We start from the raw sequence: 15,892 nt of genomic DNA on the forward strand, positions 1-15,892 counted from the left end.
GTTTGGTTCCTTCAACCCCTGTGTTGTTCAGGGGTCATCAGAAAAGTAGAGATATGAACGTAATAAATATTGGGGTATCTTTCACGCTTTTTGAGATTTTAATATTTATCATACCTCAGCACTTTCTTTTTTTTTTTTTTTTTTTTTTAAGAAATGAAATAGGATATATTTGAAGATCCTGTATACTTCTGCTCAGCCCATCCCCACATAATTTGGGCGGAATTTAGCGTTAATTATTCCTGTGCATATTTTTATACTTCTGTCTGTCTTTTTATCCAGAATTTATAAGACTGTTTTATATGATTTAAAATATTATTTTTAATATTTATTAAAAAATACAAAAGAATATATTTTCTAATAAGGTATAAAAGTAACAGGCAACATGATTGCACATGTACCCTTCACCCGGCTTGAGGAGCTGCACGTTTTAAAAGTATATAAAGGTCGTTATATCGTCATGCTTCATTTTACTCGACATTGTTTGAAATTTATCCATGTTGATACATGTAGCTTTAATTCGTTTTATTATTAACTACTGTATAATATTCTCTTATGTGCATATATCACAGTCTCTCCATTCAGCTACTGCAGAACATTTCATTTGTTTTCAGTTTTGGATTTCCATGATCACAAATGAAGTTGAATGACTTTTCATATATATGCCGGCCATTTGGTTTTCCCTTTTCTGTGAATGGCCTGTTCCAACCTCCACTCATTTTTCTGTTGGCATATTTGCCTTTTCCTTATTGATCCGTAAGGGTTCTTTATATACCAGATGCTAATTCTTTGTTTCATATCTATCTATCTATCTATCTATCTATCACAAGTGGCATCATTCAGTCCATTTTTGTCTTTTCCATTTTATTTATGATATGTTTTGTGTACACATTGATGAGTCTTTATGTTTTATGCCTTCTTTTGTATCTTGTTTAAGAAGTCCTTCTCCACTCTAAGACTTTCGTATCATCTTTTTGTCAGTCATCATATAGAAGCAAAAAGGATCAGCAAGTACCTACTTTAAAAATCGTAGACAGTTGTAACTCAGACTGTCGTGTCTGCCAATCAAGCAGGACTGTTCCTTAGTCATCTGTCAGAATAGGAGGTAACTAATAACCGCTTGAGGAAGCAGTAGGAGGATGTGTAAAAAGTGAGGCAAGCCCAAGACGTAGGTGACACAAGCAGATAATCGGCTGGAGAGCGGGATACTTTGCCAAAGAATACTTCTAAAATCTTGTGTTCTGTTTTTGTTTTGTTTTGTTTTGTTTTGTTTTGTTTTCTTAACCTTGTGTTCTAAAGCTGGTTGTGCTTACCTAACAAACCATTATAGTGAAACCACGTAAGAAAGTTCTTTAGGCAATAAAACCTTTATGTAAGTAAGTGTGTGTTTATTATAGAGTTGTGATTCAGGGTGAAGGTCTCAAACACATGTGTTTCGTTATAAAATGTTTACTTTTTTTTTTAATACTTCCTAGGTAATGTATATCCTTTTCAAATATGAAGGCTTAGGATCTTCTGCAGTCAAGTGTAATAACCATTTTTCACTATAAAAGTTGTATAAACAGGATTCTCAATGATGTCTTCCTCTTCTGCAGTAGATTTTATTAATTTTTTGAGGTTTAACTTTGTATTGTTCATAAAGAGAACATTTGCAAAAGCTTGGTTTCTTCTTTCATCTAACCTGTACTGAACGTGTAGTATGTGCAATTAGTAATTTGTTTCAAATTTGGATTTGTTCTAGAAAATTAAACAATGTAAAAATAAGCCAACAGATGGAATTCTCACCAAGGAATTGATACATTCAGTTCATCCTGAATCACCTACCCTCAAAACTTCCTTGTGTTTCAAGGAGCAAACTCTGTTACCTGTGAATCATGCTCTTCGAACTATAGAGGGCAGCAACCCAGCAGATAATCGTTACAGTGAATACGCTGAGGAGTTTTCCAAATCGGAACCCGGTGTGGTCAGCTTAGAGTATGGTGTGGCAAGAATGACTTGTTAGATGCATAGAGTATTGTCTGGACTGACTGTAGTGCAAGAATGGATTGTGAGAATGGTCTTTGCGCATGACCAAAAGGAATTTGTCTGATAATGATTTTGGAGTCGAGTAGTTGAAGAAAGGGTAATAACTGCTGTTGTGGGAGAAGTAAGTCCATTTCATTGCATTTCTGGCAAGGAATGACTTTCAGTCCTTGAAGAAACGAGTGGTATGGGCGGATCTACTCAGAACACAACTTGTACTGTATACTAGTGAATTGACACTTCTGTATGATTTGTATGTTAATTACAGCCAAACATGAATAACTTTCCTTAACTCTAATTTAATTGACCAAGTTCTCCCTTACTTAATAATTGACATGGCATGGACTTATAATTATGTAACCATGAGTATTTACATATTTTGCCTAGTAGTGATGTTTAATGTTGAAGTGCCATGAAAAATACTTCTAAGAAAGCCTTAAAAATGTCAATTTATTCTTTACTCTTAGGTTTTATAGCCGAGAGCAAGGTTTTTTTTGTTTTTTTCTTTTGGTCAGCCTTGTTTTATCTGTAAAGAATTGCACTCTCATTACTGCAGGGGTTGCATGCTACAATACTCCTGTATAAACAGATGTACAAGTCCACTGTTAAGTTCATGGTTGGCTGGTCCCGCTTCCATATTCAAGATTAATGAAAACTGAAGGTTTAATTCTGATTCCAGTTTGTGCAGTGCTACACTTGATGACATTACTTACAACTTAGATTACTGATTTCTTGAATACGTGTAAACATATTTGACTGTCTTTTATGTATGGATTACTGCATTCTTTTGATGCTCTGTGGTTGGCTTTATTCCTTTTTTAACTGTGTAACTTTAACAAGCTAAGGCTCTAAAACTGTTCTTAGAGACAGTGAAGAGTATATAGATATATACGGTTTTATCTTTCAATGAGTTGCTCTTCCTAAAACAAACTTTCAGTTTCCTTAAAATTTTGGGATTAAAAAAGGGAAGTTAGTACAGGTAGTTTAGATTTTGCTTGGTTGCATGAATTTTAAAGCAGCCATTTCTATGTGGAACATTTTTATCGTATCCGTTAACATAGGGGAAGAAAAGGAAGATTAAGGATAGCCTAATACAAAGTTAATGTTTAGCAAAACAGCTTAAATGCTAGGAGGTTTCTGTTTGCCTTGTTATGTTAACTGTTTCTGTGTGCTAGTAACATATCTTTAAATGAAAAAAAAAAATCACATGCATTTGACGGTCTTCACTCAGCTGGCTTTAAAACTGAAGGTTTAAGTACACGGCTGGCAAGAGATGTGATTCAGGGAGAGTAGGAAACCTGCGTAAGATCCCTAATGCTTCTCTTTACTATGCTTATATCTATTTTATTAGTTTTGAGCATAAACAAGTATCTTTTTCACATGGGAAAAAAAAGCTTTATTGTATGGGAACTTACCTAATCCTGTTTATTTTTCCAATGCTTTTGTGTAATGTGTTATGTAAGAAGAAAAATACTCCTTTTTAAACAGTGACAGAAATGCACTATAAAATATAGTTTGTGATTTAGCCAAGCCTATTTCCATACTTAATTAAGCACTGGGACAGGAACCTTAATCTTTGTGACCACAAAGGGAAGCTTTTGTGCCTTGTTGCTTGGTTCCAGTTAACTGATTGTGGTTTTAGAATCTTCCATGGCAGACTTCTCATATTCACACGTTTTTGGTTTATCTTCAACTTCAGGCATATATATGTGTATTTATGTGCTCACACATGGACTGAGAAATCAGTTAACATCTGAAGTGACCTACAGCGTATGTGTTGGCAAAAAGCAGATTGTGTATGTGTCTTATAAAATTGAATTTATGTTCAGTGTGTTTGGGAATGTATAGCATGTAAATTATTACATATGTTATTTAAAGGTAATTAAATGTTCATATTTTACTTTGAATGTTTTTCTTCTGTAAAAAAACCACAAAAAACAAATGGCATCAAGTTGTGGTGGTTCTTTCTTTCCTCAGTTCATTTTCCCAAAGGTTGATGTTGATAAATAATAACTTACATAAAGGTAATTACCAAAATATTTAAAATAGGCACAGTGGGCTAAAAGGCTCAGCAGATGTAGTTGAGTCACTTAATTTTGGTGGAAGGCAGTGTCCAGTAAGTGTATACATTTGGTAAAATGTCTTGCCAAAGGCAGATCTGGAGGTAAATGTGAGGAGGAAAGTGACTTGCAGGAAGGAGTTTATATGGGGGTGTTTTGAACAGGTTAGCTAAGCCAGAGTAGCTCAGGGAATCCTGACTAAAAAAGATGGAAGGAAGTCTTTTTTTTTTTTTTTTTTTTTTTTTTATTCTCTTTATTTAGTGGAGTAGCAGGGCAGGGTGGGTAGTAGTATCAGGAACCCCCCGCCTCCTTTTTGAAAGACTATTTTTTAAAGAGAAGTTTAGGTTCACAGCAAAATTGAGAGGAAGGTCCGGAAATTTCTCACGTACCCCACCAGAGTGGTACATTTGTTACAACTGATAAACCTAAATTGATACGTCATTATCACTCAAAGTCCATGGTTTACCTTAGGGTTTATTTAGTCTTGGTGTCCTATATTCCGTGGGCTTTGGGCAAATGTATGATGACCTTTATAGTATCATACAGAGTATCTTCACTGCCCCCCAAATCCTCTGTGCTCTGCCTATTCATCTCTCCCTACCCACCCACTCCTGGCAACCACTGATCTTTTTCCCATCTCTATAGTTTTACCACTTCCATAGCGTTGCATAGTAGGTATCATACGGTATGCAGCCTTCAGATTGGCTTCTTCCACTTAATAAATGCACTTCAGGTTCCTCTCGGTTTTTTCATGTCTTGATCACTCACTCACCGAATAATATTCCGTGTCTGGATATACCACGATTGATTCATTCGCTTATTGTAGGGCACCTGGGTGGCTTCCAAGTTACGGCAGTTTTTAATAAAGTTGCCTATAAACATGTGCTGTGCGGGTTTTTGTGTGGACAGAAGTTTTCAACGCCTTTGGCTAAATGCCAAGGAGTGTAATTACTGGGTTGTGTGGGAGGAGCCTGTTTAATTTTGTAAGAAAGCGCCAAAACGTCTCCCAAAGTGGGGGAGCCGGTGGTATTCCTACCAGCGGTGGATGAGACTTCCTGTTGTTCCGCATCCTCACCAGTGTTCACCGTTGTCGGTGTTCTGCGTTCCGGCCGTTTGAATAGCCTTTTTTGACCTCTGGGTTTTTTTTGTTTTTTTTTGTTTTTTCCAGGTCCGCTTTAGAGTACTGAAAATTCATTCAGTTGGCATTCTAAGTTGGATGAAATTCTGATCGTTTACAAAACTATATAAGGAGAAGTTGCAGGCTTTTATCAGTGATGTCGATCCATTTTCATTGGCCGTGTTTTGGCTATTCTGTTGGCTTTTCCGTGCAGTAGTACAACTCGCATTAACATGTTTTGGTTGGTTAAAACGTAGAACCTGTTTTTACAAGTACAGAACTATACGCTTTAGAAGGCTGTATCTAGAAAAAGTCTGTAAACTAAGGTGACTGACTATCTCAAGAAAAGGATATATACTGTTGTACTTATCAGAAAATAAAACCGTAATTTCTGCCATTTTTCTAAATGGTATTAGTGCTACTCTAATTGTTTCCAAGCAAGTAAAATACCCCTTTGCACGGCAACTCTTGTCAAAGAGTGGAATGTGTAACCAAAAGCAACCTTCAGAAGCATTTGCACTTAACGATATTGTGGAGCTTCTGTTGCAGAATGGTAGGAGAATCACATTCTGAATCGCCTACCCCGGTCAGTAAGCGTCTCTCCTGTTCTTAAAGGAAACGCAGAATTACTTTCCCATGGAGAGCAGTAATTTGGGACGCATCGTACTTAAGAAACATTGCTGCACAAGATGGGTGAGAAAGAAACCTTTGTTTTAGGTCACCGAGAGTTTGGGCTCTGTTACTGTAGCATAACCTAGTTCATCCTGAATGAGGAAACCATTAGCACACCTAAGAAGTTAAGAAGCCTCTGATTTCATCTAGATTCCAGCCCCTCATGGTCTCCTAAGGGCCTTTTACTTATTTTTGCACCATCTACAGTTAAGGTTCGTGCGTTGCATTTGCTTGTACCTCTCTAGGCTCTGACGTTGAACAGTCCCCTCACCCTTTGCAGCGATATCTTGAACCAGACCAACTGTAGGGTACCTTACGACTTCCTGTACCTCCTTACTCAGGAGGATATAATAATCAGCCTGTTCCACTGTTTTGATGATAAATTCGATCACTTGGTTGGTCTCTCCTTCTAAAGGTACATTTGCCCCCCACCCCCACCCCGGCTTCGCACTTAGCCAATTCTCTGCCAGGTGATTTTTTTTTTTAAATGTTTATTCATTTTTGAGAGACTGAACGTGAGTGGGGGAGGGGCAGACAGAGGGAGACACAGAATCCGAAGCAGGCCCCAGGCTCCAAGCTGTCAGCACAGAGTCTGATGCGGGGCTTGAGCTCACGAACCGCGGGAGCATGACCTGAGCTGAAGTCGGACACGACCGACTGAGCCACCCAGGCGCCCCATCTGCCAGGTGGTATTTTGACATCAAAATGAATATCCCATTCCCTAACAACTTGTCCATTTGATAATATTTGCCCGAATCAGTTCTTTCTTTTTTTTTTTTTTTTTTTTAATTTTTTTTTTCAACGTTTTTTATTTATTTTTGGACAGAGAGAGACAGAGCATGAACGGGGGAGGGGCAGAGAGAGAGGGAGACACAGAATCGGAAACAGGCTCCAGGCTCCGAGCCATCGGCCCAGAGCCCGACGCGGGGCTCGAACTCACGGACCGCGAGATCGTGACCTGGCTGAAGTCGGACGCTTAACCGACTGCGCCACCCAGGCGCCCCCCGAATCAGTTATTTCATTGGGTGTTCCAAAATGCTGATTTTCTAAATTGTCTTTTCACTTTTACATTTATTTGATGGTATTTAAAGAAGTGCTTTCACTCATCAAATGGGAAAATTCTTCTGGAAAAGGGCCTGATAAATGCTTAATTCTTTCCCTTTAATCACTAATTTTCAGAGTAGGGAGTTGTAATACCTCCAAAAATTAGTTTTCTCTCTTTTTCTGTAGGGATGTGTATTTTTCTAATCAGTTGCATTAAGGCTCTTTTTGCACACTGTCTGTGCAGAAGAGCTCCTTCAAGTTCCTTTCATGTCCGTTCAGGTACCAAGTAGTTTTGAGCACATTTTTGGATTCTGACACGAGTAGATGTGCCAGGCCCATCTTGTGCTTTCCTGGCTCCGGTTTTGGGATTGGCCATTTCTCCAAGGAACCTTTGTTCCTGTTAGTGGGGAATAATATTTAAAACCAAACTCTGGACATCACATGTGCTCATTGCTCCTGGAGCGTCACTGCTTCCAGGCCCTTTCAGTGGACAGAACTAGAAAAATGTACTTCTAAAAATAATAAATGTAGGGGTGCCGGGTGGCTCAGTCAGTTAAGTGTCTCTTATTTCAGCTCAGGTCATGATCTCATGGTTTGAATCCCATGTTGGGCTCTGTGCTGCCACTGCAGAGCCTGTTTGGGATTCTCTCACTATTGTACTCTCTCTCTCTCAAAATAAATAAATAAACTAACTGACTAAATAAATAAGTAACTTTAAAAAATAATAAGTTTAGACAATATTAATTCAAATTATTATTACCACAGGGCTTTCTTTGGTCTATTTCTTTTTTCCTTATACTAAAAATCCTGGTTTCTAATAGCATGTGTATATTGACCTTTTTTTTAAAAGTAGGCTCCATATCCTGCAGAGTCCGAAGCAAAGCTTGAAATCACGACCCGGAGATCAAGACCAGAGCTGAGATCAAGAGTCGGACGCTTAACCAGCTGAGCCACCCAGGCATCTCTTGACATTTTTTGTTTTATTCAACAATATACTACAGTATACAAAATATAGTTTCACAATTGCAATTAGTGTTACTACTAATGATAGAAATACGGAATAAAAGTTAAGGTTTCTTTGCAGTTCTCTTTATCCTTGTGTATATCCTACCAAGGACATAAAGAGAATTATATTCAAAAGTCACTTGAAATAATTTCTCTGTTCACCTTACAGGCACACCTGAGAGATACTGGGATTTGATTCCAGACCACTACAACAGAGTAAATATCACAATAAAGTGAGTCAAATGAATTTTTTGGTTTCCCGATGCATATGAAAGTTATTCTTACACCATACCATAGTCTATTAAGTGTGCAGTAGAATTACGCCTATAAAAATAATGTATATACCTTAATAACACTTTATTGCTAAATAATGCTGACCATCATCTGAGTTTCCAGTGAGTCATAATCACTGATCACAGCTCACCATAAGAAATATAATAATAATGAAAAGTTTGAAACATTGAAAGAACTACCAAAACGCAACACAGAGATAGGAAGTGAACAGATGCTGTTGGAAAAATGGTGCCGATAGACTCATTCGATGTAGGGTTGCCACAAACCTTCAATTTGTAAAAATTAAAAAAAAAAAAATGTGGTTATCTATAAAGTGCAATAAAAAAAGGAACAACTGTGCTAATTTGAAATACAACTAAGATATTTTGTTTTCAAATTTAGGATTTGCTAATTCTCTTTTATGGTTTAGTGGATTTTTAAAGAGGTAAAACATAATTCAAAATTCCAATTTCTATAAAAAGGTATATGCAGAAGTCTTGCTTTTATTCCTTTCCCTTCCGCCCTGTTTTTTTCCCACTACTCTTCCATCCCCCCCACCACAGGCAGCCACTTTTATTCGTTTCTATTACCCTTTCAATATTTTTTTTGCAATTAAATGTGCATATATATATGATGTATGTACATATATATTTATTTGCTTTTTTCTTGAACAAAAGATGCTGACTTTCTATACTATTCTGTATCTTGCATTTTTTATATCACTGAATCTTGAGGATTACTTCAGATCATTACAGATGGAGCTTGCTCAGTCCTCGTTCATGGCTACATAGTACTTACTCCATGGTATAGATTTTATTAAACTAGTGAATTCAACTCATTCCTATTTTTTTAAACTTTTTATTATGCAGATGTTCAAAAGTTCAAAAATAAGAGTAGTGTCATAAGCCTTTGTGTATATATCTAGAGTCAATTATTAATGGCAGTTTGCTAATCACATTTGATTGATACTCTGCCATTTTTTGTTGTTGGCATATATCAAAACAGATTTCAGACATACCATTTTACCAAGTAGTTCAAAGTGTGTGTGTGGCGGCAGGGGGGCGGGGGGGGGGGGGCGCTAGCTAGCTAGCTAGCTAAGGTGTGGTAACGATGCTGTAGGTTGATGGATAAGGCATCAATATATTTTTTTCTTTTTCATATATTTAAGGTCATTTGCACTTCTCTGTGAATTGCCTGTTCATGTCTTTTGCCCATTTTTTTCTGAACAAGTTCTGTTTTTTCTTAAGAGTTTTTTATACTTCAGGGAGACTGACTTTTTCTCTATGATGTAATGTGCAAATATATTCTCCTTGTTTGTCATTTGCTTCTTGCTTTTTGCTATGCAGAAGAGTTTTAGATTTTGGAGATAGAATTCTATTCATTTTATATTGCTTCTTGTTTTGAGTTAGTTAGACTTTCTAATCCTAGGTTAGAAAATAATTCACCCATGTTCTTTTAGTATTTATAGCTGAGTTTTTTTGTTTGTTTGTTTGTTCTTCATTTGACTCTCTGGTTCATCTGGAGTTTGTTCTGGATATAAAAAGAAATATGGATTCAAATTTATCTTTTCCCAAATGGTTATCTGGTTATTTTAGTCATTTGTTAGTAAATTCATCTTCTTATCAGTGATTTGAGACATCATGTTTATGTACTTTTGGATTCTCTTCCTTAGCACTGGTGTGTCTGTTCATGTACCAAAACTGTACAACTGTATTTATCAAAGCTATATGGTAGAACTGTGCCTTGGCACTTTTCTTTCTCAGAGTTTTCTTTACTATTATTTTTATTATTCATTTTGAGGCCATCTCAAGTATTCAGAAAAGTTGAAAGTACAGAAGAAACATTTTTCCTGAACCCCTTTGAAAGTAAGATGCCGACATGTTGCCCCTACTCCTTTAGACACGTTAAGTGTATTTTCCCTACAAACTAAGGCATTTCCATATAACCGTAATGCAGCCATCAAAACCAGAAAGTTAACATAACCACTCTATAATTCTCAGACCCCATTTAAAATTTCCAACTGTCCCCCAAATTACCTTTATTTAAAAAGACAATCCAGGGGTGCCTGGGTGGCTCAGTCGGTTGAGAGTCTGACTTCGGCTCAGGTCATGATCTTTTGGTTCATGGTTCGAGCCCCATGCCAGTTCTGTGCTGATGGCTCGGAGCCTGGAGCCTGCTTCAAATTCTCATCTCCCTGTCTCTCTCTGCCCCTCCCCCTGCTTGTGCTCTGTCTCTAGCTCTCTCAAAAATAAATAAATAAATATTTTTTAAAAATCATTAAAAAATAAAAATAAAAAGGCAATCCAGTTGTTGAATCCACATGTTGAATTCGATTCTCCAGTCTCTTCAGCTTCTTCAATCAGGAAAGTTTCTCAGTGTTTTCTTGAATTTCATGATGAGTACAGACCAGTTATTTTGTACTATCAGGTGAAATCAGTTTATTCTGCTACTGGTGGTGTTAATTATGAACCCTTGAGTAAAGTGGTGTGTTCCAGGTTTCTTCAAAGTAAAATCACTCTTCTTGTCTTTAAAATTAATAACATTAGTATTTTGTGGAAAGTCCTTTGAGCCTATGTAAATGATCCTTTTTATTATCAAATAAATGTTCAGTTTATTTCATTTATTTATATTAACTTGGACTCATCTTTGGTGTTAACTTTGCCATAATTTATAACTTCATTGTGTGTACATTTACTTCAACTTTCTATGTTTACTTTATCTGTTTACTATGTGGTCTTTTTCATTTAAAAATATTTTTAAACCTTTCTTTTAGTAATTACATATTTGGACTTAGGTTCGAGTGGTCGCCTCTTTAGTGATATTTTATATGAAGCACCTAGCTCATTTTTTACCTTACTTAGGTTTCTGCTCTTTGGATTGTCCACTGTATGTAGTAATCCTTGGCTCCCATGTGGTACTTGTGTGTCAATGAGCTTATTCTATTCTTCCTTTTCTGTCTCCCTTCTGTGTTATTTCCACTTTGTCAGAGCATATAACATTATCAAACTATCCTTCCACCCTCATCTCGTTTTTTTCTACTCTAGAAGTTTTCACTAAATGTCTCCAATGCTCAACACCAGTCTTTGCCAAAGTTTCCCCAGTGGAGCTTATCCCCTTGAAGATTCTTTAGAAGAGCTTGCAAGTACAATCTTTAGTTCTTGCAAATATTTTCTATAAATTTTATTCTTTTTTTTATTCTATTTTTTTTTTTAATTTTTTAAAATTTACATCCAAATTAGCATATAGTGCAACAATGATTTCAGGAGTAGATTCCTTAGTGCCCCTTACCCATTTAGCCCATCCCCCCTCCCACAACCCTTCCCATAACCCTCAGTTTGTTCTCCATATTTATGAGTCTCTTCTGTTTTGTCCCCCTCCCTGTTTTATATTATTTTTGTTTTCCTTCCCTTATGTTCATCTGTTTTGTCTCTTAAAGTCCTCATAGGAGTGAAGTCATATGATTTTTGTCTTTCTCTGACTAATTTCACTTAGTATAATACCCTCCAGTTCCACCCACGTAGTTGAAAATGGCAAGATGTCATTCTTGTTGATTGCCGAGTAATACTCCATTGTATATAGATATACCACATCTTCTTTATCCATTCATCCATTGGTGGACATTTGGGCTCTTTCCATACTTTGGCTATTGTCGATAGTGCTGCTATAAACATGGGGTGCATGTGTCCCTTTGAAACAGCACACCTGTATCCCGTGGATAAATGCCTAGTAGTGCAATTGCTGGGTCCTAGGGTAGTTCTATTTTTAGTTTTTTGAGGAACCTCCATACTGTTTTCCAGAGTGGCTGCACCAGCTTGCATTCTCATATAAATTTTATTCTTTAAGAGTAGTATGGCTGGATATAAAATCCTTTGTGTATACTTTCTTTCCTGAGGTTTCTTAGAAATGTTGTTTATTTATTGTTGAGAAGTCTGATGCCAGCCATATTTTTCTTTATAAGTGGCTTGGCCCTTTCCCTGGAAGCCCAGTGGGTTTTGTTGTGTGTATGTGTGTTGGGGGGGGGGGGTAATTTTTTTTAATTATTTATTTTTGAAAGAGCACGAGTAAGGGAGGGGCAGAGAGAGAGGGAGAAACACAGAATCTGAAGCAGGCCTTAGGCTCTGAGCTGTCAGCACAGAGCCCGATGCGGGGGTTGAACTCACAATCCATGAGATCATGACCTGAGCTGGAGTGGGACGCCCAACCTACTGAGCCACCCAGCTGTCCCTGTGTTGTTTTTTTTTTTTTTAAGTCAAGTCAATTTGGGGCGCCTGGGTGGTGGCTCAGTCAGTTAAGCGTCCGACTTTGGCTCAGGTCACGATCTCGCGGTCTGTGAGTTTGAGCCCCACATCGGGCTCTGTGCTGACAGCTCACAGCCTGGAGCCTGCTTCACATTCTGTGTCTTCCTCTCTCTCTCTGCCCCTCCACCGCTCATGCTCTGTCTCTCTCTCTCTGTCAAAAATAAATAAACATTAAAACAAATTAAAAAAATAAAGTCAAGTCATTTTATAAACTAGTATCTTGCAGTTAGTTACCTCCTCTAGTCAGTTTTTCCAGGTACACTGGGGCCCAGCTGAACATACAGATTCAGGTCTTCTATTTCAGCAAAGTTTTCTAGAATCATTTTGTAAATACTGGTTTTAGGGGTGCCTGAGTTTTAGGGCTCAGTTTGTTGGGCATCTGGCTCTTGATCATGGCTCTCGGGTCATGATCTCATGCTTTGTGGGTTCAAGTCCCGCGTCGGGCTCTGCGCTGACAGCAGAGACCCTGCTTGTGATTGTCTTTCTCCCTCTATCTCTCTGCCTCTCCTCTGCTCACACACACTCTCTCTTTCTCTCCCTCTCTTTCTCAAAAGAAGTGAATAAACTTTAAAAAATATATATTAGTTTTATTGTTTTATTCTTCTTCAGGGGCTTAAATTTCATAAGTATTAGATCTTTTTAGTTTTCTGTATCAGTTTCTCTTTTTACCATTTTTTGTTCGTTTCTGTTTAATTTTTTACATCTTTTATTTCTTTCCTCTATGCTGTTTATTGTGCACTTAGTTGTTCATATTCTCCTTTTGGAAACTTAAAATTTAATCTTTGTTTCTGGATTTGTTTTCTTTTGCTTCAATATCTTTCCTTTTGTTTTAATGTTTTATTTATTCTTGCAAGAGAGAGACAGAGCACGAGCAGGGGACGGGCAGAGAGGGAGACACAGAATCTGAAGCAGGCTCCAGGCTCTGAGCTGTCAGCACAGAGCCCAACGCGGGACTCGAACTCACAAACCATGAGATCATGACCTGAGCTGAAGTCAGATGCTTAACTGACTGAGCCAGTCAGTCAGGTGCCCTGCTTCAGTTTCTCTTTTAAGTTTGTTAATTCTTGTTTCACATCTTTTTGTTCATTTCTATTCTGAGTTTTTGAATTTATGATTAGTGGTTGTTTATCATATCAGCACTTCTTTTAATTATATTTTAATGCATGTTGTCGTGTTGCTACAGTTTGCCTCCACTTGTAGCATTTATCTGTGGGGTTTCATCTACTGAAAAGTTTTAATTCTCGTTTTTGCTTTCTTCTTATAATAACTTCCCATGGATGCTTGTTTTTGTTTGCTATTCATAAGCGTTTGTGTAGGATTTTCTTGGAACAGTTGTAGCAGGTGATCCTATGAAGAAGAATGGAAGAATTAGCATGTATTGCTAGTTTAAGAACTTCCTCTTCTGTTGCTGTAGTGAAGTACAGTTTCTTTAATAAATGTGCCTTTGTTGTCTGTCTTCGGATTTATTTATATTATCTTGTCTTGGTAAAAGGCTTATCTTTAGCTGTCTTTTTCTTTCCCAATACCTCCACCTTTCAAGATACTTTCTTTCCACTGGAAGTAACGTCTTCCTAAGATCACCACAACATACATCCTAAACTCCTTCTTTTTGACTCTATAGTTTAAGATATGGTGTCAATATTTCTTCATGTAGAGAGGAATTCTCTATGGGAATGAACTATAGCTGATGTTAACTGTCACATTGCACTCTCTCACCTGACTGTCCACTTTGGGTGGACATTTTCCACCTGACTGTCCACTTTGGGTGGAGAACCAGTTCTGCTGGTCTCAGATCTTTATTCCCTTAGTCACATTTAAATTGAAATGTATGAAATTCTCTCGGTTATGCTGCAAACGTGTGCCAGGAAGGACTTAATTTGTCCTCCCCGTTCACCTTTACAGCTACACCGATGAATATGTGGAAGTTCTAATGGGACTAATTGGATCTAGGGGTGGCGGGGGTCACGTGGTTGCACTCGAGGCCAAAGGCAAGGTAGGTGTGGTTACTGTAACGGGGACAGCAGAGTCAAAACGGCAGTTAGAGTGGTCAACTCATAAAGACCGGTGGCATTGGCTAGTTGATAATGGTGTTTCCAGAAGTGAAATAGATAGGAAACCTACTAAATTCTTACTTGATCTGTACAAGCAGAAAAGTTTATGCTCATGGAATTCATTGGCCTTGCTGCGTTGTCTAAACAGCTGGCCTGATAGGACAATGGAATGGTCCTTTGAAGATTCAGTTGTAGTGCCAGCTCGGTGGCAATACCTTGCGGGGCTGGGACAAGGTTCTCCAGAAGGCTGGGCATGCTCTGGATCAGTGTCCAATATATGTTGCTTTTTCTCCCATAGCCAGGAGTCATGATTCCAGGAATTGCTCACTATTACTCCTCTAGGAGTAATAGGATTATTCACTATTACTCCTAGTGACCCGCTAGCAAAGCTTTTGCTTTCTCTTCCCATGATGTCATGCTCTGCTGGCCTACATAGTCTTAGTTTGAGAGGGAGGAATGCCTCCACCAGGAAACACACCAATGATTTCATGAGCTGGACGTTAAGACTGCCACCTGCCCGTGTTGGGCTCCTCTTGCCTCTGAATCAACAGGCAAAGAAGGGAGTTACCGTGTTGGCTGGGCGATTGGTCCCGACTACCAAGAGGAAAGTGGACTGCTGTTACACAGCGGAGGTGAGGAAGAGTGTGTCTAGAGTACAGCAGATCCTTGTGGGCTTCTCTTAATAGTACCATGGCCTGTGATTAAGGTCAGTGGAAAACGACAAGAACCCTATCCAGTCAGTTACTGATGATGCAGACCCTTCAGGAATATAGGTTTGGAGAAGTCAGGGGAGATACCTGGGCAGCTCAGTCAGTTAAGTGTCTGACTCTAGATTTCAGCTCAGGTCATGATCTCACAGTTCGTGAGTTCAAGCTCTGCATCAGGCTCCATGCTGGCAGTGTAGAGCCTGCTTGCAATTCTGTCCCTCTCCCTCTCTCTGCCCCTTCCCATCTCTTTCTCTCTCTCTCTCTCTCTCTCTCTAAGTAAATAAATAAACTTAAAAACAAATGTTTTTTTAAAGGAATATAGGTTTGGGTCACTCCAGCAGGTGAAGAACCATGACCAGCTGAGGTGCTGGCTGAAGGCAAAAGGACTACAGAATGGGTAGTGGGGAGAGGTACTTACGAATGCCAGAAATGACCATGTGACCAGTTACAGATTGAGGACTATCGTTTTCATGAGTATTTCCTTCTTATATTGATGAATACATTTGTGTGAGTATATATATGAAGCAAATATCCTTGTTTTCTTTCCTGTCTTGTTCCCCCATTATATAGCGTATCGTGTATTCACTATATCATTGTATCTAAGTGTTGTTAATGTCATATCGTAGTATTTAAGTTAGAGGACGTC

The 15,892-nt window shown here is 38.2% G+C and overlaps 1 protein-coding gene across 5 annotated transcripts in view; it reads left to right on the top strand.

Annotated features, from left to right (window-relative positions):
• MTMR6 (myotubularin related protein 6) overlaps positions 1 to 13,940 on the top strand; it is a 46,945-nt gene extending 33,005 nt beyond the window's left edge. For 2 of the 5 annotated variants that reach the window (XM_058689648.1, XM_058689658.1), the window contains one exon: positions 1,739 to 3,966. In XM_058689648.1, the coding sequence (XP_058545631.1) occupies positions 1,739 to 1,999 (261 nt within the window). In that variant the 3' untranslated portion in view covers positions 2,000 to 3,966. Of the gene's footprint in view, positions 1 to 1,738; positions 3,967 to 5,247; positions 5,594 to 8,086; positions 8,165 to 13,342 lie in introns of those variants that run through there. The other 3 variants (XM_058689680.1, XM_058689675.1, XM_058689667.1) reach the window with 3 other exon arrangements.
• The last annotated feature ends 1,952 nt before the right edge of the window (positions 13,941 to 15,892 follow it).

The sequence above is a fragment of the Neofelis nebulosa genome, chromosome 1, assembly GCF_028018385.1.
Source record: "Neofelis nebulosa isolate mNeoNeb1 chromosome 1, mNeoNeb1.pri, whole genome shotgun sequence".
Taxonomy (NCBI): domain Eukaryota; kingdom Metazoa; phylum Chordata; class Mammalia; order Carnivora; family Felidae; genus Neofelis; species Neofelis nebulosa.